This window comes from Lupinus angustifolius, chromosome LG04 (assembly GCF_001865875.1).
Source record: "Lupinus angustifolius cultivar Tanjil chromosome LG04, LupAngTanjil_v1.0, whole genome shotgun sequence".
Classification (NCBI taxonomy): domain Eukaryota; kingdom Viridiplantae; phylum Streptophyta; class Magnoliopsida; order Fabales; family Fabaceae; genus Lupinus; species Lupinus angustifolius.
The window spans coordinates 1,014,735-1,038,634 of record NC_032012.1 but is presented as its reverse complement, the minus strand read 5'-3'; the positions used below and the strand labels follow the sequence as shown (position 1 = coordinate 1,038,634).

The following is a 23,900-nucleotide window of genomic DNA, read 5'->3' as shown; positions in this document are numbered from 1 at the left end:
ACAACACCAAGTTGGGATAAATGATCACTGTCTATATAACATGTGACATATGTTATCTTTAAATTGATTAAAGAGTTTATGAAAAAAGAAGAGGGTGATATAACGTTTCTTTAGCTAATAGTAGTGTGTTGTAAAAGTCTTATACAAAGTCTTAGTAACAGTATTTTCAAGATAAAGAGTTTTGAGAGTTATAAGTATGTATATTCCACAAAAGACTATAATATCCAAAACAAGGTAGGCTTAGTTTTTTCAATGTGATTATTCTCTATATGTAAGACTTAGGTCATGTTTGGTTCTATAGAAAAGAAGAGGAAAATAAAGTAGTGAAAAATGCTAAAAGAAGAAAGAGAGAAGGGGAAATAAAAGTATTGGAAAATGCTAAACGAGAAAAGAAAAGAAAAGAAGAGGAAAGAAAAGAAAAGCACTGAAAAATGTCATTTTCCATCATTTAATAGAAGGGAAATAAAAAAATATGTATGAGCTCCACAAAAACTTTCCTTTCATAGCTTGTGAAGAAAATGGATAAAGGAAAGAAAGCCATACAAAAATACAATTTTACCCTTCTACCATGAATAAATTGAAAGAACAATGTTCTATATTTTTAGGTGAAAATAAATATAACGTAGTGAATTTTTTTTATTTATATTCATTTCTATGTGAAATTAGTTTACTTAATTTTAATTTTGTTGCTTATCAAGTCACAAATAAATAATAAAATTATGTATGCTCAATAAAAATGGAGTGAAAAGAAAAAACATAACATATGTTACTTAACAAATATTAATCAATATTATCATAAAAATTAGTTATTTACATATTTTGCAACAAAAAAATATAGTTTTTAAAAATTAACATACTCTCTAATTTTATATATATAAGTAACGAGGATATTTATTTCATTTTACATAAATTATATATAAATATACATTTTCTTTCCTCTCAATAGGAAAATTGTCATATCATTTTCTATTTTTTCCTTCAACTCTATTTCTTTTCACTTTTTCCTTTCTACTTTCTATTCTTTATCAAACATAGTGTTAATCTCAAATTTTTATTTGGGGTGAATAGACAATAATACTACTTAAACTAATTCCTTTTATAATACATGAAGAAAAAAAGAAAATGTATGTAATAATAATATAAGTATTTTATATAATCAATACATTATTTACTATTTACATTTAATTTAATAATAGATGATATAATGACCGTAATGTATAAATCCATGACATTGATAATGTATCAATATAACACTATTATGATAAAGATGTGAAAGTTTTTTATAATATACGTCTCATAGCATCTCTATGGTCATAAGAACTTTCTTCTATCATTTACTATTGTAGGATTCTTATTTATTAACAATATACTCATTTGAGACTAACATTATTGTAAATAAGGACCTAGAAAAAAAAGATGAGAGAAAAATTATATGATAGTTTGTGAGATGAGAAAAAGATGTATGCACTAATAGTGTATGAGTTTTATACACTGTCACTACATTATTTACTATTGATATTTAATTGTTATTGAATTTTCAAAAAAATAATCTAAATTAATGGTGGATGATAAAGCGCATGTGTATAAATCTTTACACCAACATTACATAAATTTTATACTCAAAATTATAAAATATTGACAAAAAATTAAGAATTCAATTAAAATTTGTTAGAATAATTATATTATATTCTAAAATGATTAGTGTGAAGAGTTGCTTAATAGTATATTGTGCCACAAGAAATAGATTTGCTAATGAAGATACTCACAAGAGTTCCACAAGAATCCAAAAGTAGGGTACACGTCATGGTAGCCATGATTTGATTCAGTTATCGAGACAATCACTATAAAACCCCCAAACCTGAAATCAAAACCCTTCTTCCATTCTACAACACCACCACTCTAACCCTACTCCTACATACTCATCTCTTTCAACATAAGGGTAATCTTGTAATAATGGTCGATTCTGTTGCTCAAATCAAGAACCACAGAGACTTCACTTTGGCATCAGTTACAGAAATATCTTCTCCTTCTTTTCCTTCTTCGCCGGCCACTGCTCGCTTCAGCTCCGACGGTTCCACGGCGGAGCTACGAATTCAGCATGAATCTCATCAGATTCCTCTCCATGTTGATCTCCAAGCTGCTCAGGTTCATTTCATATCTTCTTTCTTCTCTTTGCTTATTACTCTTGTTGAAGTTTTTAAATATTGACATTGCTGTTATGTTGCGAATGTTGTGGCCGCGATTGGGGTTGCGGATTGAATTTTATGATGCTAATTGTAATAATAAAAATTGCACCGGAAAAAAAGACCGATAATATAGAGATACATTAAAAATTGATTCTTTGAGCTGAAATGCTGAAGTAATGTGTTTAGTGGCAGCACCGCAATGTTAAAAAAATTGTTAGTTTTCTTTGTTTTTTAGTATCTTTAAGCCAGAGTCACTTGGAAACCATTATGCCCAATAGTAATTTTCTAGTAGTGGAGCTTGAAGATTTTCATTGGATGAGGCAAAAGAAAAATAAGAGCATTATGGTTCTTGGTTATATTCAAGTGTGTAATCTCACATTGAATATGAGGGGATGAACAAAAGATTTTATGAGCGGAAAAACTTATAAGAGGAAGATTTTATAAGGGGAAAAGTTCATAAGTGGAAAATGACGCATGAAACTATTGCCTTAAGGTTTTGGTTTAAGACTTTGTGTTTCACTTATGGATGACTCATCACTCTTCCCATGCCTGGTAACAATGAGACTCCCTAGTGGTTGGAGCCTTGGAGACTCCTTGGCCGCGGTTGGATCCAACAATAGTGTTGTAGCCGACCCCATCTAGTGAGAAAAAGAAGTTAGTTATAGGGGCCAAGTTAAAATTATACATATATTTTAAAAATATGGCATTTGAGAAACTTGAGTTTAATAAGTTTTGGTTGTCATTATTGCTGAACACCTCAACTATGTGCTGCTTATTATTGAACTGTGGAGTAAATGATGTATTGATATGATTGGTTTGATTATGAATCTTGAAAGATTGTTGCACATTTATGGTTTACAGTTATTCAAGTTAGGTCCCGTTCGATCGGTTTGCCTGCTGGAAGGGTCTGATACTGGCAAACAGGTACAACAAATGAATCATAATCTTATACTACTGCTACGGGGGTATATATGATCTAATTGATGCTTAGATCCTAAGTTGTTTTATTGCATGGTACATTGTTCCTTTCTTAATTCTTTGCTGTACTGTCACATAGTTATTCCTTTTTACTGTGCTGTTTTTGAACCAGACATCATATTCCAAGGGAGTGGCTATCCAGTTTAGAAATGAGGAAGAGAGTGATGCCTTCCATTGTGTATTCCAAAAAGGGAAGAAAAAATTCAATGTTCAAGGTGCTGCTTTGGGAATTTGTGTTGACATAATTGTAGAATTGCTTTAGGGTTGATTTAAATTTGGTTTGCATAACATTTATACACCAACTTAATATTACTTATTTTCATATATAATATATAGTCAAAACTTAGGAAATTAGGATGCAAGTGTGCAGTAATTGCTCTTTAATAGTTTATTATTGTTTTAAATTTTTGTTATCCTTCAACATTCTTTAAAGTTATCTGGATGGTAAAATGGATTTTATATTGCCATCATTCCATGCTCTGTTTTTTGTGTTTTTCTTAATATAACCATTGCCTTAACTGGTATTTGACCAACAAGGCGTTCCTCTAGTGGTGTAAGGCATTGTTAGATCCCCAGAAAGACCAAAAGGTCAAGGGTTCGACTCTTGGGAGTGACACTTGTTGAGAAGGACAGTCATACACCCCGAAAGAGATTAGTTCCTTACACATAGGGTGAGGGGATACTCTTGGTAGTACAAAAAAACTGGTCTTTAGAGACAGGTTCTCATGAATCGTGATAAATGATTTCCATTGGTTCATTTCCCCCCTTTTAAAAAAGGATTGCATGCATATGATTACATTTCATTTTTTATTGCTAATATATAATATTTGTTTAGTTACATATATGATTGTTTTAATCCAGGAGGAGACTTACCAAATGGAACTGATGTAATAACTTCTACAAGCAAATTTGATCAGAAGATAGAGTCATCTTCTGCGAAAATGTATTTTCATTATTATGGACAACTTCTGCATCAGCAAAATATGTTGCAGGACTATGTGAGGACAGGTTGTAGCTAATTGTATTCTAGTGTTGTTTTGTCTTAATTTTTAGTCATACATATATATTTACCTGATAAATTCTTTATGATCTTGTTTTAGGATCCTATTATGCTGCAGTTATGGAGAACCGCACTGACTTCGTAGGTCGTGTAGTTGTTGACGTTGGTGCCGGTAGTGGTATTTTGTCATTATTTGCTGCTCAGGTAGCTCAATGCCTTAGTTGCCTAAGTCTATTTGTGGCACATATTAATTGTGATTGTTTCTAATTAAATGAAAATTCTGGGTGTCTCCCTGCTCCCTCCTTCCAAAACATTCTCCTAAGTTTTTATCATTCAGGCTGGTGCAAAACATGTTTATGCTGTGGAAGCATCTGAAATGGCAGGATACGCTCAGAAACTTATAGCTGGGAACCCTTTGCTGGGTCAACGAATTACCGTAAGATATTTTTCCTAGTTTTCTGCTAAAGTCTTTGTTCATTGGTTATCTGATTATTCAGTGCAATGTGTCATGTAATATTTGTATATATAGGTTATTAAAGGCAAAGTTGAGGATGTTGAATTGCCAGAGAAAGCAGATATTCTGATATCTGAGCCCATGGGTAAGATCATATTCTACTTCATCAGTCAATCTTTAGAATGATATTCCATGTTTAAGTTTGGTTACATTTTTGTCAATAAATTTTACTTTGTGGTGTAGAAATAAGTTGTCATAAAAAGATAGGAATTGAAATGCCAGTGTAAAATGGGATCTAGCATATTTTTTAACCACATTGTTGGTAATTTATAAGCTGGGGATTTTCTCTGTTGTTGTGCAGGCACATTGTTAGTTAATGAAAGAATGCTGGAGTCATATGTCATTGCCAGAGATAGGTTTCTCTCTCCTAATGGGAAAATGTTTCCTACAGTGGGAAGGCATGATTAAACTTCAAAGCATCATTTCTGCCTTTCTGTGTTTTGATGCATTGGTACTATTATGTGTGATGGGAATGGACCCTCTCATGTGCTTTTTTTTGTCATGTGGTCATGTAGAGGAGAGTGATGCTGAAAAAGTTAAGATCTTTTGGGTCCACTAATAAATTTTCTGTGATTATCTCTCCTCCACACGACAAGAAAAAACATGTAGTGAGAGGACCAATTCCCATGTGTGATTATGATGATATGATTCTACAATGGCAAGTCATTGACCGGTAGTTATCTTCCATTTAAATTGATTGTCCCCAAAAGAAAGACAAAAAAAATCAAATTAGCTATTATTCCGGATTGTAACAATCATTCAATTTCAATGGCAGTTCAGAATGATATGCAAGGAAATTCTGTTTAAATAATGTTTCATTTATGCTTACACCTACATTTTGTTTTGAACTTCTTATGGTTAGGATTTTAAAGTTTGCAAATGAATTATATCAACACTATTTGTCTACTCCTAACCCTGAATTTATTACTGTTGTAGGATTCACATGGCCCCATTCAGTGATGAATATTTGTTTGTTGAAATGGCTAACAAGGTGCGTAACTATGTTATATGTGTCTTGGCACACACACATGCATATTTCTCTCAACATCTCTTTTACATATTTCATTCAATACACACTACACACATGTACATACCACTAAGAAGTATGATACACTGAAAGCATTGTGTGTGCATGTGTACACAGTCACACAGTGATAGGAATTAACTCAGACAGACTGAGCAGAAATGGAAACATATGTGTGATCTTTTAATAATCACGGGTAGTATAATTAATACAGTAGGGAAGAATGATCTTAGTTGAGATGTTCTGTGGAGCAATGGTCACTAAGAGAGTAACTCTTCCTCAACTATGCCTACAACGAATACCCATGATATTCCAGAATGCCTCTCTCCGAATACCTTCATACTATAACTGGCTCGCACCTCACCCCTTACACCCAATGTCCCTCATTTGAAATGCTTTGTAACACTCAAAACAACCCAATTTGTTTTGGGTTTGCACAATCCCTGAATCCCAATTGCTAGTTGTTGGTTTGTATCATTTTTTAACTGATAATTAATAAGATAAGTTTTCCTTATTTTCTGACTGTTTTTTCTCTTTCTCTAGGTATACTATTTTTTTCTTCATGTTTGTGTAACTCACTGATCCCTATCGTTCTATTTCAGTCCATGTTTTGGCAGCAACAAAACTATTATGGGGTTGATTTGACACCTTTGCACGGTACTGCATTTCAAGGGTACTTTTCTCAGGTAATCATATCATACTAGGTTGGCTTCAAATATCTATTGAAGGTTACTAATTGATTCTACAATGGTTAGGCTGAATTTGGACATTGCTGCATAAAAGGTTTGTTTGGGGATCCCCATACATTAGAAAAAGGTTATATGTGAATATTTTTTCATGCTACTGAGTTTATCAAAGCTTTCCATCCATTTTCATTTTCTTAATGGTTACGTCATGATGCTTCTGGAGATTATAAAATCAGTTTATTTAGAGAGGACAATGGTGTAGGCATAGAAATGTATTTTAAGGATAAAATTGGCAATTTCACCTGTTTTTCGCACCATTGTTTGTCTTTTTCAAACTGGAGATTGAACATAGGATTTCGATTGGCATTCACATAGCAAGGTGATGAATAGAAGATGATTGCGTGGTATCATGTATGCTTTCAGTTGTTCTATAAGCAGCTTTATATTAGTTTAGTGCTCTTTTGAGATGATCTATTTACTTTTTGAATTCTTTCAAACAATTCCATGTTTGTTAGCTATTAGTAGTTGCCTTCTGCCTCTAGGGATTTCTTCTTGGTGTTTGTGTGCCATCTCGAAATATTCATTGGACTGTTGTGGTTACTAAAATTTATGACGTGTCGGCAAAATTTGTATGTTATATTCTTCCCACTCATCTTTTTTCTATTCTCCATACAGCCTGTAGTGGATGCTTTTGATCCAAGGTTGTTAATAGCTCCTTCAATGTTCCACGTGATAGACTTTACTAAAATAAAGGTATGTATTATCCAGCTCTCAGTTGTCCATTTTTAATTGCTGAGGTTATTTTATTTTCCTGAGCTTCTGTTGATTCCAATAATTTCCACTTTTTCATGAAGTAAGCTGATTTATTTTAATATGAATTATTATTGTAGTATTCCACATGATAGATTTCCTGTGAGGTGACAAATTTCCAGTCAGAAACCCTTTTTAATTGAAGTCTCTGTCATCTGGCAGTTTGCATTTTTGAGTTGTCCTTCTGAAGATTTTTTTTTGAAATTTTATTAGCAAATTATCCATGTATTTGGGGTTACATGTCGCTATGTTTTGCAATTGGTCTACTTCTGGTTAGGAACTTGGTTGTGTTTATTTTAGGGATACTTGTATTCTTTGAATGCTTGAATTAAAGTTGTCTAGGATATGTGTGTATTCAAATCACATTTCTTTCTGTAGGAAGAAGAGCTATATGAAATTGACATTCCTCTCAGATTCATATCCAGTGTGGGTACTAGAGTACATGGGTTGGCATGCTGGTTTGATGTACTTTTCAACGGAAGGTAATCGATTGTCTATTAATATGATCTTGTCCGCCTTTGCATGCATCAAGGTTTTATGATTTTTCCTATCAGTTGATTTGTCACACATTTATTCCAAATCTACAGTACCGTGCAAAGGTGGCTTACCACCGCCCCAGGTTCACCTACAACACATTGGTATCAGTTACGCTGTGTTCTCTCTCAGCCAATATATGTCATGGCTGGACAAGAAATTACTGGCCGGCTGCACTTGATCGCTCACAATGCTCAGAGTTATACTATCTATTTAACATTGTCAGGTTCGTAATTGTCTTTTATCTTTTTCCTTATTACTACACTGGAGCTTGCACCATGCAGTGGATGAACAAGTTTCACTTTGCATTTAGCTAAATCATGGGGACCTGGTGCTGAACAAGGAGGGATTCTTCAAACATCATCCTGTAAACTTGATCTAAAAGAACCCTACTATAGAATGTCTCAACCACAAGCTTATCCATTAACCCAAGATCAACCACTTTTATCAACAGAGGTATTGAATTTATTTCCATCCATTTCTCTTTCTGTGTTCACTTTGACTTCAAATTCTGAATAAGAATGATGATTTTAGGTAAAGTTGGAAACTATGGTTAGTCCATGTTCACAGAAAATGATGAACCAAACTAACTACTATATGACTCAAATCAGGATTTGATTTAGTTTTTCCTTAATTGGAAATTTTTTTGGGACTTGGAAACAACGTCTTTGCTTGCGATGGTAAGACTATGTACATCTAACTTCTCCAGCCCCCCACCAGGTGATAGCCTCGTTTACTGGGGTTGCATTTTTTCTTTTTTTGGAAATTTGATTGGGAGAACTTCCTAAATTGGAATTAACCCATAAAAAGGTGCTAGAACCTTTGCTGCTCCCAGCCCTCTAGGACAGTATGTAGGTTGATTAAATTGCATTTTAAGAGCAATGCAATCCAATTTTTTGAATGCACATATATAATTAGCAAAAAGAATTCCTTTTAACCGCATTAGCGATGTCAGTGACAATTAGCTTCTTTGACAGGATATACACATCCAATCTGATGATTTGGATGAGCTAATGCAACAACAGCCTTCACCTAATTCATGTGCTCCCATTGACTCACAGATGAAGAATGCTTGAATTGAAGTTGATGAATACTTACCCGAGTCCATGTGTTTGTAACATGAAACAACCACGCTGCAGCAAGTTGAGGGGATCATGTCTGTCTTTATTTGCTATGTATTGCGTGTGGTTGTGCTGCAGATCCTGTATTCGATCTCATCGTAGTTTAACTAGATCCTGTATTTGATCTCATCTTAGTTTAACCAGACCCCTGTATTCGATTGCATCTTAGATTAGATCCTGTATTTGATTGTATCTTACTTAACCAGATCCTGCATTTGATTGCATCTTCAATTAACCAGAAATAGATTGAATACATAATTACGTTATTAGTGATCCTGATGAACTTGAGAGCTTGTGTAAAATTACAATATTAGATCTTGAATCTGCTAAGATGGGGTCAAGTGCTGTTGGAGATTACATCTCCATATTTTTACGTATTATTGCATTTCAATTGTAAAAGTAGAGCAACAAATCAAGAGAGCCAACTATATATAAAAACTGCATTAAACATGAAATTGTTGATATATATTGAAGGGAAACATATCATAAAGTTTCACCTACTTCAATTTTGTTTCATCATTCAGATTTGATTCACCACTGTCAAGGTCTCCACCAGGGTTAATTCTTCAGGTTGAGATCGAAGGTGGTAGCAGCGAGCTGTGAGGTGATGGTGGTTGTGAATTAGGGAAGAGAGGGACCAATTGTCCAACGTTTGAATTTTTCAGGGACTATTTTGACTGTATTTTTAGGTGACTAAAAGTGAGAGCACAAAATATATGCAGGACAATTTTAGGCATTTATTGGTGCTGGCACCATTTAATGTCACATAGGCAAAACTGTTTATCAAATGAGGGTTGAGTAGTAATAAGATGATAATTTATTAGTGTAAGACTTTGCTAGATTTCCGGAATGACCAAAATGTTAAATGTTTGATTTCTGTGAATGACATTTGTTGGGAGATATAACTTTACACCTAAAAGAATTAGTTTTTTATCTATAGGGAAAGTGGATACTCTTGGTAAAATTAAAAAAATGAAGGTTGACTGATGATGACTAAATGAGGGGCAGAGAGACCATTTTGTGCACGGTTTGAAAGTTTGAGGGACTAATGTGGGAGTATATTTTTTCATGGATCAAGTCATTCGATGTAAATCTGAAATCTTAAACAGGTGGTAAATTGCAAAAGAAGTGACAAAGGGTTGCAACTAAACTTACTTTTTTTGGTTTCACAGTAGATAATCCTCTTAACATTACATGATTATGACCATGTTTGGATTTGTGGTAATGAAAGGAGTGGATTAGAACGAACATGTCCCATTGTTTGGATTGTACAAATAATATTGGTATTGGCATGTAATGGATGATAACAAGATTTTACAATGAATTGGTTTTAGAGATAACATAAGCAATAAGGGACCCTATGATTCCAGTTTTTATCAATAAAGTCTTAGTTTGACTGTTTTATCTCCATTTTTATATAGAAGTGTGCTTTTTTGAATTGCCATCCAATTAATATAGTTTTTTTTTGGGTGTCGGATAAAGTTAGGGGTAAAGAATGCACATCTGTTATCCAACACTTATTGACACTCTATATGTCATAAATATATGATTGGTTGAAAAAAATATATTAAAGTTAAAATTTAATTTTTAAATATTTTTTTGACCATTCATAAAATGACATTGATTATAGAATTTCATATGTGCTCCGAGCTGTGAAAGACATTTTGTTTTGTGAATGAAACTTTATATTTGAATGTTTATCACCTCAGGCACAATACATGACTATTGATCTCTTTATAAAGTCAATGTGATATTAATGAAACCATACCTAATTAATAATAGAGATAATTATCTCAACCATTTATTATTTTATTATATTCAATCTTTTAAACTTACGCCCTTTAAGTAAAATGTACTTTAAAGTAGTCATCCCCAATATATATACATTAACTGTAAAATATAAAAGCTATACATTCTTTTCAAAAAATTCTAGCAAAATCATTCCTATTAAATTATTTCATTTATAAAACCAAATTTTATTTTGAGTAACATCCTCTCCAATTTCTTAGTAAATGGAGATATATTACCTTTTAAACACTTTATCCAATAATAAAATATTTAAAAAAATCGGTAATTTTATTGATAATCAGGTGAAATGGAAAAAAAAGAAGGATAGAAACGTAATGAAGTAAGCATCAACATCAAAATATGTTTTAAAAACAAACAATGCATATTCCATAACAAAATCTTAGTTTAAACAAAGTATGCATATATTCCATAACATTGTTGTAAAGCACATTTTTTATGATCTAGTCTAAGAGGAACTACACATAAACTGTCATTGGCAAATCTGCAAATCAATTTAGGAGATGGAAAAGAGTTGAACTTTGATTTATTGGTAATATTAATGTCCAAGAATGATAAGTGGTTAAATTTAAAATCCAAGAATGAAATTATTTTCATAATTAGAAAACAAAATTGAAGTTATAATTCAAACAAATTTTATGCCCTTTAAAACCTTAAGTAACTAGAGCTACTTGAGGGGGCATCTGAACAGACACAACATCATGGCAGCGTGTGCAAAGGGTAGGGTGGTCCAAAAATGAACCAACATGCTCTGAATAATTCCAACATCTTTCACACTTGGAACCACCAGCACTAGATATTCCAATCCATACTTTACTATTTCCCTGAATTAAGCATTCACCACTATATGGTATATTTGCATTATGTTCATCCTCCAATGAAGAAAGAATCTCAACCTGCATGTTACCAATTAAACATGTGACAACAATCTAAATAATGAGATTAAAAGTTTATATTAATATGGCTTTGTGTACTTCAAATGGCTTCACCACATAGGGGGGTCAACGCATGAGATTCCCACTTAATGAGGTCTGCGAAGGGCATATGTATGTATTGTTACTGTTGCACCGAGACTCACTCTCTAAGTGGTATAAGTGGGTAACAAACCCATGTTACTTCATGATGAGAAGTCAACAAACCACTTGTCTAGAGTAATGGTAAGCATAAATGGCTTCACCTCATACAAGACATAAATTTGTTTTGCTTTCTTTCTCTCTCTTTGAATGGATTTTTCAAATACAAATGGTTAAACGTTAACTTTTGGGCAAAGTTATCCAGAGGGTACAATTGTAAAATACCCGAAGCTTAAAATTTAGTGCCCAGAAGAGTATTGTGATGCACCTTCAGTGTACAGGTTTTTTACGTTACGAACCAATCATATATTGCCACATTACTAAAAATGTTTAATCACATACAACAGGTGATATATGATTGGTTGGCAACATATATTAATTTACACTGACTAAGCATCAAAATCAAATGCATATATTAAATTTATGTGTTGTATGTTAGCCATATCGTGTCTTTTCATTTTAAGAATTGTTGTATACATGTGTCAACATATCAATGTTGCATAGCATCTATATCATGCATCTATAATAATGCTTCATATAATCTTATGGCTTGGAAATAGCTTTGTCTGCCTGTAGCAGCCCATAAGGAATTAAAACTTGCATCATCAATTTTCATCATTTTGTCAACTAGTTACTGAAAGTGACATGACTTTTAGTTATAGACATACCTGAGATGTTATGAATAGACGATTTAATGTATCGGCATCAGTTTCGGCTGCACATAGTTCACATAGTTGGGATGCCAGGCTGGCATCCGAGGTATAAATATGAACCTTTGCATCTAAACTGGCACCGATTAATTTTCCAGTACGAGCAACCTCCAAGACTTTATTCACCTCTGTTCTCAGCTGGAAAAAAATTGTTCATTTGGTACCAGATACACTAAGATAGAACATATATGTAATTTGGCATTTATTCATTTTAGAAAATTCGACAAAAAATCAATTATAAGCTACTCCTTCATGACCTCCAATAATCTTGTTTAGAAGAATTTCAACCTATAATTCTGTCATGATTAATTAAAATGAAATCAGATTATCTATTTGAAACTTAGAGAGTGTACCTCAAGAATCTTTTCCCAGAGATCAATTTCTTCAGCAGGTAATGCAAGCCATCTTTCATTCAAGGTGGGCCATCTTGATTCAAATACATATTCAGCAACAGAACCATATTCAGTGGTATACTGAAAAGGAAGATTCTGCCACACATCCTCAGCTAAATGGGGCAATATTGGTGCTATTACTCTCACAATGGAAAGGAGATGAGCTGCAAGAACTGTTTGGCAACTTCTCCTTGTATAACTTGTTGATCCACTGCAGAATATAGGCATAAAGAGAAGTCTAATGAGACCAAACATAAAAATATAGAAAAATGTAAAAATGATACATCTATATTTTTGTATTGTCAGTTGTCACACATGCAAAGTTGTGTTGTTGTGCATATCAAAATCCAAATATCTGTCCATAATAGCATTTGCATATGCACATATAGGATACAAGTGAGAGAACATCAAGTAGAGACACTTACCCAACATATAGTCGATCTTTGGCAACATCAAAATAGAAATTTGACAGGTCAACAATGACAAACCTCTGTAAAATCTGAGGATGGGAAGACAAAAAAAAGCACGGAAATTGTTCGCATAAAATAAGGTGAGAAAAAAATCAGTTATATTATATGACAATTATCATGCTTAGAAAACAGATTCCAAATTTTTATGTAAACCCTTAAGGGGTGAATAGTGAATACTATGTCCTGGTTCACCCTTTTCATCCTGATCATTTCCAATTTTTATTAAATAAAAAATACAATAAAAAGAAGCACGTGTTCCTCTTAGCAATAATTTGAGTCATCATCACAAAGCTAGATATGATATGACAATCTGCCATGCACACCCACACAGACATTGAGCATAAGCACAAATACCGTACACATAATAAATAGAATATTTAACCAGGATCCAAAATGAATTACCTGAAATATTTTGAAAAACTGATAACTTTCATAATTCACTTGAATGTTTTTGACAACATTTTCAAGCTGGAATAGTGCATGCTGATCAATCCTGGGAAGTTCATTGTATGGAACAGTATAATCTGTCTGTCAATAAGACAATTACTAAATAAGAAGTATGAAGAGGAAAAAGATATAAAGAAGTAGGCATGAATAAATTCAGCAAATATTTAAAATATTCAGCAATTTCAGGAAAGGGAAAATCATTTAACCTCAGCCACGGAATATGAACTTACTTTCCAATCATGAAGGTTTCCCAAGAGGTATCTCAAAGTTCCCCGTAACTTCCTGTAAATCTCAGACATTTGACGAATAACCTGAGGGCCAATCATCACATCACCTGTATAATCTACACTAGAAACCCAGAGTCGGAGGATATCAGCTCCATATGCAGGTGCTTCCTGAGAATATGCCAATGAATAAAACCTTGAACCATGACTTTGATAAAGGGAAATGATAGATTTGACAGTTCCAGAAGCAATGTTTTAAATAATACATCAACACAACTGACCTTTTGATTTTTACCTCCTTCAATTACACTTCGTGGATCCACAACATTACCCAAAGACTTGCTCATTTTTAAGCCCTTCTCGTCCAATACGAATCCATGGGTTACAACACAAGAATATGGAGCCTTCCCTGCACCAGACAATCATGACAGACTTATACTGTCTGATCTGACCAATATAAACATATAAAGACATTCTCACCCACAAGCATCCTATTGTTGGCCTATAATATAAAGGACAATGTACTTCTGCAAACAAACATCGCCATGTGCCAAGTGGCACCTTAAAGATAATCATGATAGTGAAAATATTCGATAAATCTATTACCTCTTGTGGCTATACTAGTTAACAATGAACTCTGAAACCACCCTCGATGTTGATCTGTTCCTTCAAGATACAAGTCTGCAGGAAGACTAAGGGGACCTCTTTTCCCCAAGACTGCAGCCCAAGAGGAACCTGTAGCAAAAGTGAACATTCAAGGCATACCAACTTCAAAGAGAGAACCAATGAAATAAAATTGTGGACAACTATATACCAGCGGGATTAGCTCAGGTAGATGGGCTTAGGGAGTATGGTTAAGGTCCTAGGTTAAAGCCGCTGTGGTCCAAAGAGTAGCAAGATACCAATCTAATGTGTTATGCAATTATGGGAAAGAACTGAATAAGATCTCAATTATAAGTAGTAGTTATTACTGTCAAAAAGCATTTTAGGTAATACAAAATTTATATTACCGTTCCTGAGCAGGAAAGTGGTAAGAAGGGTGGTTGAGGAACTTAAAGAACTACGTATATGTGAAACTGTTAAAATTATCTGGCACCAGAATACTGCTTTACCTGAATCAAACCATACATCCATTGTGTCAGTTCCCTTTTCATATTCAACTGCTTTATTACGGTATTTAGGCGGTAGAAGTTCCTCTACTGGCATGTACCACCATGCATCACTTCCCTTTTGGGATATAATAGCTGACAGTTTCAGAAGGAAAAGCAAAAGATGAATATCAGGATGTATTGATTTCATAGGACCAACAAGCTTTAGAAGACCAGAAGCAAATAAGCAACTTTAGAATATTTGACTATGGGAAATAAATTTTGTTTGTATTTACTGATAATTGAAGTATAACTTCTATCAATCCGGTAAAAAGATATCCACACACACACTCTTAACTTCAGAGCTGACAAATAAGAAAACAAGACTTAGCTAATTTTTGGACTTACATTTGACATGGTCAATTGTCTCTTCATTCATGAGAGGTTCTCTAGATGGGAGATGATAAAAAACTGGAATAGGGACACCCCATGTCCTTTGTCGTGATATACACCAATCAGAGCGGCTCGAGGTCATTGCCGAGATTCTATTTTCTCCCTAAGCAATTTATGTATAACAGCAACAGATAGCATTAAATATGATAAGTGCATATCTATAAGAGAATAAATTAAAAAATAAATAGAACTACATAGCAACAAAAACCTTAAAATAGAATACCTGCGGTGGAACCCATTTTACATGGCCAATAGCATCCATAGCAGCATCGCGAAATCCCTCTACTGATGCAAACCATTGCTCTGTTGCTCTAAATATTGTAGGTTTTTTTGTTCGCCAATCATATGGATACTTGTGTTCTAAATCAGAAAACAAGAGAAGAGACCTATGGTGATGAGAGTCTATAATTAATGGTAGAGGATTAATAGATTTTTATTGATGACTGATAGAAATAACTTACCATATGATTCTTCCATGATGAGTGACAAATTTTCATCCAAATATTTCACAACAGCAGTGTTGCCTTCACCAAGAACATCAAGCCCACTAAATTGTCTGGCTTCTTCAGTAAATATCCCATTCTCATCTACCGGACAAATTATGGGTAGCCCATATTTCTGACCAGTCACATAATCCTCCTGACCATGTCCAGGAGCTGTATGGACCAGTCCTGTTCCAGCTTCTGTCGTAATATAATCTCCTCCAATTACAACTGGCCGTTCTGTATTATCTACTGGATGGATGTATCTGTGACCACAAACAAATAATACCCTTAGTAAAAATTATTTCCCAGTTATATTGAAGATAATAAGATTTTTAACACACTTTTATGCTGCCAACAACCTGTAGTTTTCCAAGTCAGAACCCAGCTGTCTTCTCTTGACAACAAGCTTCACACCCCACTTAGCCTCTAACTTTGGCACAAGTTCTGAAGCAACAATAAGAAACAGCTTCTTCTCATCCTTCAAAACATTTCCAAGCCTCTTCTTTCTGGTTTCAACAGATGAAGAAGCATGTTCAGTTAATGGTTCTACTTCAACGACAGCATATTCAAGCTTCGTATTTACCGCAACAGCTGAGAATAGAACGTAGAAAGCACACATGAAGAGAAAGATTAGCATATATAAATTAAAACATTTAAATGACTACAAAAGTATTAGTAGGTGGTTATTGTACCCAACAATTGAAAGTTATTTTGTTCTTACAATGTAGACTACTTTTGTGTTTCAGCAATTTATCATCCATAAATGTAGAAATAATGTTTCTGAAGAGAAAAACGTGCACCCAAGCAATTTAATTCCCTCTTTTCCATTACTTTCTTTTCCATAGGTATTGAGGAACAAAACAAGTAAAAATACTTTAACCGAAAAAGAGTTACGACCTTGCTCGAAGTCTACATCAGTGCATTTTCAACTGTGAAGAAAAATGAATTATATCTTCACATTTCAAATACTTGAAAATATACAAATATAGTGGCTATATGAGCATATCAAATGTTCTTTTTTGAAAAATTAAAGATGAATAGACAAAGAATTCAATATATCTCTGTTTATCACTGAGAAATTCGGAAGAGAGGTATGTAGAAATAACGACCACTATGGCTAGCAAGAGCAATAAGCAAGATAATCACAAGTCATGAGCTAACATGGTGAATGCAATAAAATGGGAAACTTACCTCCATTTGCAGGAATAGTCCAGGGAGTTGTAGTCCATATGGCCAACCATAAATCTGGAAATTCTTGTAGTAGGTCACTTGACACTTGAGGAGCACTCACAACTCTGAAAATGACATATATGCTTCTCGAAACATGTCCTTCAGGATACTACAGAAACCAAATAGGTTGTAACATAAATACTCTAACCTCGACCAAATACTTTAAACACAGAAAATTTGTGTGCATGCATGCTTAAGTGACCAAGATACAATACTGCATAGGTAGTATTTAACTTAGGTTCCATAGTGTACTACTGTAGACATTAGACAAGGTATTGAACATAGTCAAATTACCTCCAACTCAGCCTCAGCAAGTGCTGTCTGTGACGAGGGACTCCAGTGAACAGGTTTTTTACCTCTGTAGATGTAGCCCTTCAAGGCCATCTGGCCAAATACTTCAATCTAGCAAATTATGAGACACAAATTATCAGGACTATATATTGATGACAACCATTAGGGCACAATGGCAGTCAGGTGCAAAGAAAATTTCATCACTAAAGCAGACTCAGCAATCTTTCAAACTTTATTTATGATCATTCTACTAGAGTTCTCATAGCACAAAAATCCAAACACTTGAAGTAAAGACAAATTTTCAAATCTATGACACATGATGAATAGAACATCCACATTTTTACTAGCCTACCTGGGCAGCTTCATATTCTGGATCTAGAGTGAGATACGGATTATTCCAGTCTGCCCATACTCCAAAGCGCTGCAAACAATTAGTAACATGTTCAAGGCACAGATATATTTACAAGAGTAAAATGAAAAGTCAACCGTAGATATTACTTGCAAGACATCTATAACAGCAAAATGTACTCAGCTACAACGACATGGAAAAGACAGAGCAAAGTGCAGACAAAAAAAAGGACCTTAAAAGATGCCATTTGAGTTTTAACAGTTTCTTTGGCAAATTTAGCGGCCTTTGTTCTCAACTTTGATGGTGTGAGATTTTTTCTAGCCTCCTGATCCAGTGACTGTAAAACTGAAATAATTCAAAACAATCATAATGCTCAAGGTATGTAATACAACATATAAGCTTAAATGCAAAATATATATATATATATATATATATATATATGTGTGTGTGTATGAATTATACTTTCAACAACAACAATCAAGCATTAGTTTCACTAGGAGGGTCGGCTACATGGTCAAAGTCATAATGATCTATCATAAATCATGTCTATTGAAAAAACATTGTTCTCTATATCTTTCCTAATAGTTTTGCATATGGTTTTTCTTAACCCCCCTCTGCCTCTAAAAATTGGACTGACCTTCATTTGATCTACTTTCCATATTAGGTCTTATAATGACATCCTCTACATATGTCGAAACCATCTAAGGCATGATTCTACCATCTTTTCTACAAAAGGAGTTACCTCAACTTTCTCCCTAATGCATTCATTCCTAACTCTATGTTGTCTAGTGTGTTCGCCCATCCAATGCAACATTTTCAACGAAAGTTCGGAAATATCAAATTTGGTTGTTATATCCCATAGTAATGTAAAAAGTTAATTACACTGACACCCCCTGAGTTTTAGTGAAATTACACAAACCATCCCTCACTTTTCTACATCTACACAAATCCCCCTAATTTTTATACTTTAATTACACTAACCACCCCTGCATGAGAAATAAATATAATCTTTTAAATAAAAAATGTGATGAATGCAATTAAGTTAAACAAAACATGATATATTATGGAGAAAAGTCCAAATAATATACAAATCAATGTATCTTTATTATTTTTTGTTACAAAATGCATCAACAATTCTAAAGATATATTGTTTAAATCGCTCTTATATTATATCGTAACGAACCAAAAATAATATAGAGGTATCAACTCATATATTATTTGGACTTGTCTCCATAATATATCATCTTTTGTTTAACTTAATTGTATTTATCACATTTTTTGTTTAAAAAAATTACACTTAATTGTCATGCAGGAGTAGTCAGTGTAATGAAAATATAAAAATTAGAAGGGTTTGTGTAGGTGTAGAAAAGTAAGGGGTGGTTTGTGTAATTTCACTAATTAGATGGGTAAATGAACACATGACAATAAATCAACAATTTCTACTATAGTGGAAATACAGTGAAAACAGTTAAGGGGCCATTTATGCCTCTTAATTTTATGGACTTCCCAAAATATGGTAAAACTAAATATTCCTTTTTTTCTTTCTTAAAATATAACAAATCAATTATATTTAACTGAACAATAGGCGGCACTAAACTTCATGTTAATTTTTTGCTTTACAATTTTTATTCAGAAGATGCCTAAGAAATAGGCTTTAGTTCAAATGCATTTCTTATTCTCTGGGTACTTCTCCACTCTATCCCGTTGTTTACCAAGTTTAGAATTGAACTTAATCTGTAGTTGTTTATTGTAAATGACAAAGGTTGATTCAGAATCATATAGAATAACATAGGACATAAATCAGAATTTTTATTTTGGGAAAAATGCAAAAAAAAATCCCCTTAAACTTTATGGCTTTTACAAGTAACTATCATAAACTATTTTTTGCTTCCTAATTACCCCTTAGATTTAACTGTTGCTGAAATTGGTCCCTGCATAAATATAATATTAAATTACTAACAATGAAAATTTATCACTCTTGCATTTTTTTAATTTCAACTGTCATATCATTATTATTTAAATTTACATTTTTTATATATTGTCCTCTTTTAACTCTGAAATTTACTTATCCCCAATCACTTTGTATTCTGACGACAATTTCTTTCGGCTATCGATGCGGGCTAACATGTACTGTCATAGTAGTGGGCTTATTACTACTGTTGTGAGTCTAATGACAGTAGTGATGGCAAAAAATCTGAATCCGTGGGTACCAGCATGTAAAACCCGTACGGGCACAGGCACGGATCACAAATGAGTACCCGTGAGTTTTACTAATGGGTTTTTAAAAATACTCGTAGTACATACGGACAGGCATGAGTATTATAGTACACGTGTCAGTGAGTACCCGTTATTTATATGATTACTATATTACCTTTAATTAAAATAAAAGTATACTACCCTAACCTTCATTACACTATGTACATCTTTTCCTTTTACTTTGTTTACATCTTTTATTGAATTTGGTGTTGAAACACCCTACAAATATCATTACATGTGTAGAAACACACATGTCTTGCAAATAAAAATATATTTTTTTTATTAAGGAAATGGGAATAGCAAATCACACAAGTAGAAAACTCCAATAAATTTAGTATTTTTGCCAAATATTCAATCAAAAGGCACAAAAATAATTAACTTTCATATCATTTGAAACATAATAGTAGGAAGTTAGAAATTCATTGATAATATAAGAAACCCACGGGTACCCAGAATTACCCGCGAAAAACCCGCATGCGGGTATCCATACGAGACAGGGGTATGGGTAATGCTCTCCTATTTCGAAACGGGTAGTGGATAGCTACAACCCGTGCCCACCTGTATCTGTTGCCATCCCTAGATGACAGTGGTTTCCTTGTTGGCCTATTAGTAATTTAACATTACCTTTATACAGGGACCAATTTCACCAACAAATAAAGTTTAAGGAGTAATTAAGTAGAAAAATAGTTCATAATGCCTACTTGCAAAAAGCATAAAAGTGCATGGAGGTTCTATGCACTTCTCCCTTTTATTTTTAATGTCTTGTCTGCAACCAAAACTTAATAGAAGGGGGCCTATAAAATTTAAATAAGGGAAGTTTATGCTATTTTGAACTAAGAGGAGAGGTGTATGTCATTTCTTCACACCTTAAGTGTTCTATGTAATTCACTCCTTTAAAAAAATTAAGGGAACTATAGTGCAATCTTTCTCTTTAACCCCAGTGCACAATGCTCAAGACATCATTCTTGATACATGAGTATCATAGAACACGAACAAAGTATAAAATTGGGTCCACAAGCTTCTAAAAAAGGTCAACAAAAGTTTTAAATTGCTAATAAAAACTTCAGGGCTATGATATTTACAATATACATAACACATTAATTGATTCAGTGTGCAAACAGACTTTTTATGTAAAAAAATAAAAGGTTGAACACATATTTACCAACATTTGTGTTCACTTTAAACATATTATCTACATTTATTGCACTAATAAGTTATCTTTAAAAAAGTCACTACACAATGCCTATATAGATTCATGTTTGACATGCAGTATACATGTGAAGGAAGTTTTAATGCAATACTGTTCCCGAACAAAACCAAGACTTAGAAATAATCCAATTGCTTTTTTAATTCAAATAAATATAACTCGTGGAAAATTAGCAATACTAACAAAAATAACACTTGCCTTTTAATTCAATTGGTAGGCCATGACAATCCCATCCTGGCACATAGTAAACTTTATAGTTTTGAAGGAGCTGCCCACAAATAAAAGTGAATAAGAATCCAAGCAAAAAATTATTCTTGCATGCAACTGAATTAGCATAGAAGATGTATCGTTGCAGCAAGCTTGTGTCTGATACTTAAAAACAAAGCATGCTTCATATCCAATGTGATAGTAATAAACTAGAAGTCTCAGTGCAAAGGAAGGGAAAGATACCTTATAGCGGTTTATAATATCCTTCAAAATTTTATTTAAGGCATGGCCAATATGAAGATCACCATTGGCATATGGAGGGCCATCATGAAGAACAAAATTTCCCTGATCATGTTGTTTGTAGTACATTAGTAAGCTCACACTTCACATAACTACATGGGGGAAGTTCAAAACTTACTCCACTATTTTTGTCAACAACTTTCTGAAATATTTGATTCTCCTCCCACATTTTCTGGATTTCGGGCTCCCTTACTGAAGAATTCGCTCTCATGCCGAATTTTGTCTGGGGAAGATCAACTGTGTGCTTGTATTTACCATCTTCTTGCTTTGTTCCTAAAGTTAAGTTAAGTAATGTAACTAATCTTGGAGATGCATGCTTACTCTCTTTAATTAACATAATATGTTTAAAAAAATCTTGAGAAAAATCTAGTAACATTTCAAATGTGCTACCTTCTGCAGCCTTTTTTCCGGCCATAACAGGCCCTCGGGATCTCCGCTTTGAAGAAGAGATCTCATCCCTTGAATGAGTACAGTAGTTTGACATGTTTGAAAGAGAAAGCACTTTAACTGACGATATTCCCCGGGAATTAAATAAGCCAGAAGAATTAGTTCTCCTGGAGGATGAACAAGCAGTACCGTAGAGTACCTGAATACATTAAGAAGCATATCAATTACAAGTAGGATTATACTGCTGTTATCATATTCCAGGTTAACATAGTGAGGAGAGAGACAAATCCACCAAACCATAAGATATCAAGCATAGAGGCCATGGTAACTGTTAGAATATCTATAAATATGTCATAATACTTTATCCTATCTTGGAGTTGATTCTGTCAATACATGTAATCCGTAATCATATTATAATCAATTATGTCATTCTAAGTAAATATAATAATTGTCTTTTGTTATTGGCCTATAAATGAGGGACAGAAAGTCCTATGGAGTATAAAATGGTGAATTAACCACCCTACCCAACTCCATACTTGAATATTTTTACAATGTATTTTGAAAAATATTCTTGAGAATACCAAGTCCTTCTCACCATAGAGGTTTTATCAAAAAAGTTTAACAAAACCATGTTCCCAACGAGAGTAGAACAATACAAGTTATATAACAACCAAAGTTTCTAGTTTTATGGCGAAACTGAAAGGTCCAAGGGAGAATTTTAAAAACAGAAAACAACAACTACCACTTAGCTTACTTCAGTAAAAGCAAACAACATCTCAACTTTCTCATTGACAATTTATCAAACACATCATCGTCCATCACACAAAATCCCACTCAACAGTCCCAACGCATGAACAAAACAACAAAACCAAATCCATTTCAATAAAAAGACCCAAACTATGTAAATAACAAAACTTTTTACAATATCAAGGCACCCCGTTATGACAAAAATGAAAAATGAAGACAAAGAAGAGATGAATTTTGAAATTCATTAGTAATTAAGTACCCTGTAAGAAGAAATGTGCATGAACATAGCCATGGTTGTTTCCATGGGTTTGAGAGCAGAAGAATTTGCAGTGAAGGATTTGAAAAGAGACATGATTGGTGCAGTGGTGAACTACTTCATTTTGTTTCTTCAGAGAGGGAAATACATTATTTGGATAATAGAACATTCAGCCACAACATTTGTGAATTTTTTCCCAATCAATAAATTATAGAGTGAAGACCTAAATGTTACCTTAATTTTTTGTGTGGCCTAGTTTACTTTGGTTCATGGAAAAGTTTAGTCCCCAAATAATTTGTAGAAATTTTAATTTGGAGACAATTTAATCCTTTAAAAAATAAAATTGTTAAATAGTTCATAATTTTTTCCATGGAATAATTTGTTTATTGTTCTATGAAAATTTGACTCAGGTAGGAAGAATTGTAAGGGAATAAGTTGTTTATTTAATAATACTTGATTATTTTAATTTTTAGGGACCATATTGTCTAATGAACAAATTTTCAAAGATAGTTCGAAACTTTATTTTTTTTTTCATGGACTAAATTTGGTTATAAAACAAATTTGGAACCAATTTATATCTTTAGTCTAAATTTTATATGTGCTAAAATTTTAACACAAATAAGAGCTTAATTTTATTTAAAGTACACCACATGTAATATTTTTTAGAGT

At 33.3% G+C, this 23,900-nt stretch overlaps 2 protein-coding genes across 2 annotated transcripts; one reads left to right on the top strand and one right to left on the bottom strand.

The window, feature by feature from the left end:
• On the top strand, nt 1,793-9,129 carry LOC109345005 (probable histone-arginine methyltransferase 1.4). The gene is made up of 15 exons (XM_019583754.1): nt 1,793-2,145; nt 3,048-3,110; nt 3,277-3,379; nt 4,026-4,172; nt 4,265-4,368; nt 4,502-4,600; nt 4,694-4,763; nt 4,980-5,076; nt 5,615-5,669; nt 6,305-6,388; nt 7,064-7,141; nt 7,577-7,680; nt 7,786-7,958; nt 8,046-8,188; nt 8,710-9,129. The coding sequence occupies exons 1-15, from the start codon at nt 1,954-1,956 to the stop codon at nt 8,806-8,808; spliced, it is 1,611 nt and encodes a 536-aa protein (XP_019439299.1). The 5' UTR covers nt 1,793-1,953; the 3' UTR covers nt 8,809-9,129.
• Nucleotides 11,255-23,431, bottom strand: LOC109345004 (isoleucine--tRNA ligase, chloroplastic/mitochondrial). Its single transcript, XM_019583753.1, has 22 exons — nt 23,235-23,431; nt 22,232-22,427; nt 21,960-22,114; nt 21,785-21,886; nt 21,533-21,602; nt 18,104-18,216; nt 17,875-17,943; nt 17,526-17,633; nt 17,193-17,340; nt 16,361-16,592; nt 15,978-16,264; nt 15,740-15,876; nt 15,472-15,619; nt 15,088-15,219; nt 14,582-14,710; nt 14,257-14,384; nt 13,982-14,146; nt 13,707-13,832; nt 13,260-13,333; nt 12,796-13,045; nt 12,401-12,580; nt 11,255-11,555 (listed from the first exon to the last, which is right to left on the bottom strand). The coding sequence occupies exons 1-22, from the start codon at nt 23,325-23,327 to the stop codon at nt 11,313-11,315; spliced, it is 3,285 nt and encodes a 1,094-aa protein (XP_019439298.1). The 5' UTR covers nt 23,328-23,431; the 3' UTR covers nt 11,255-11,312.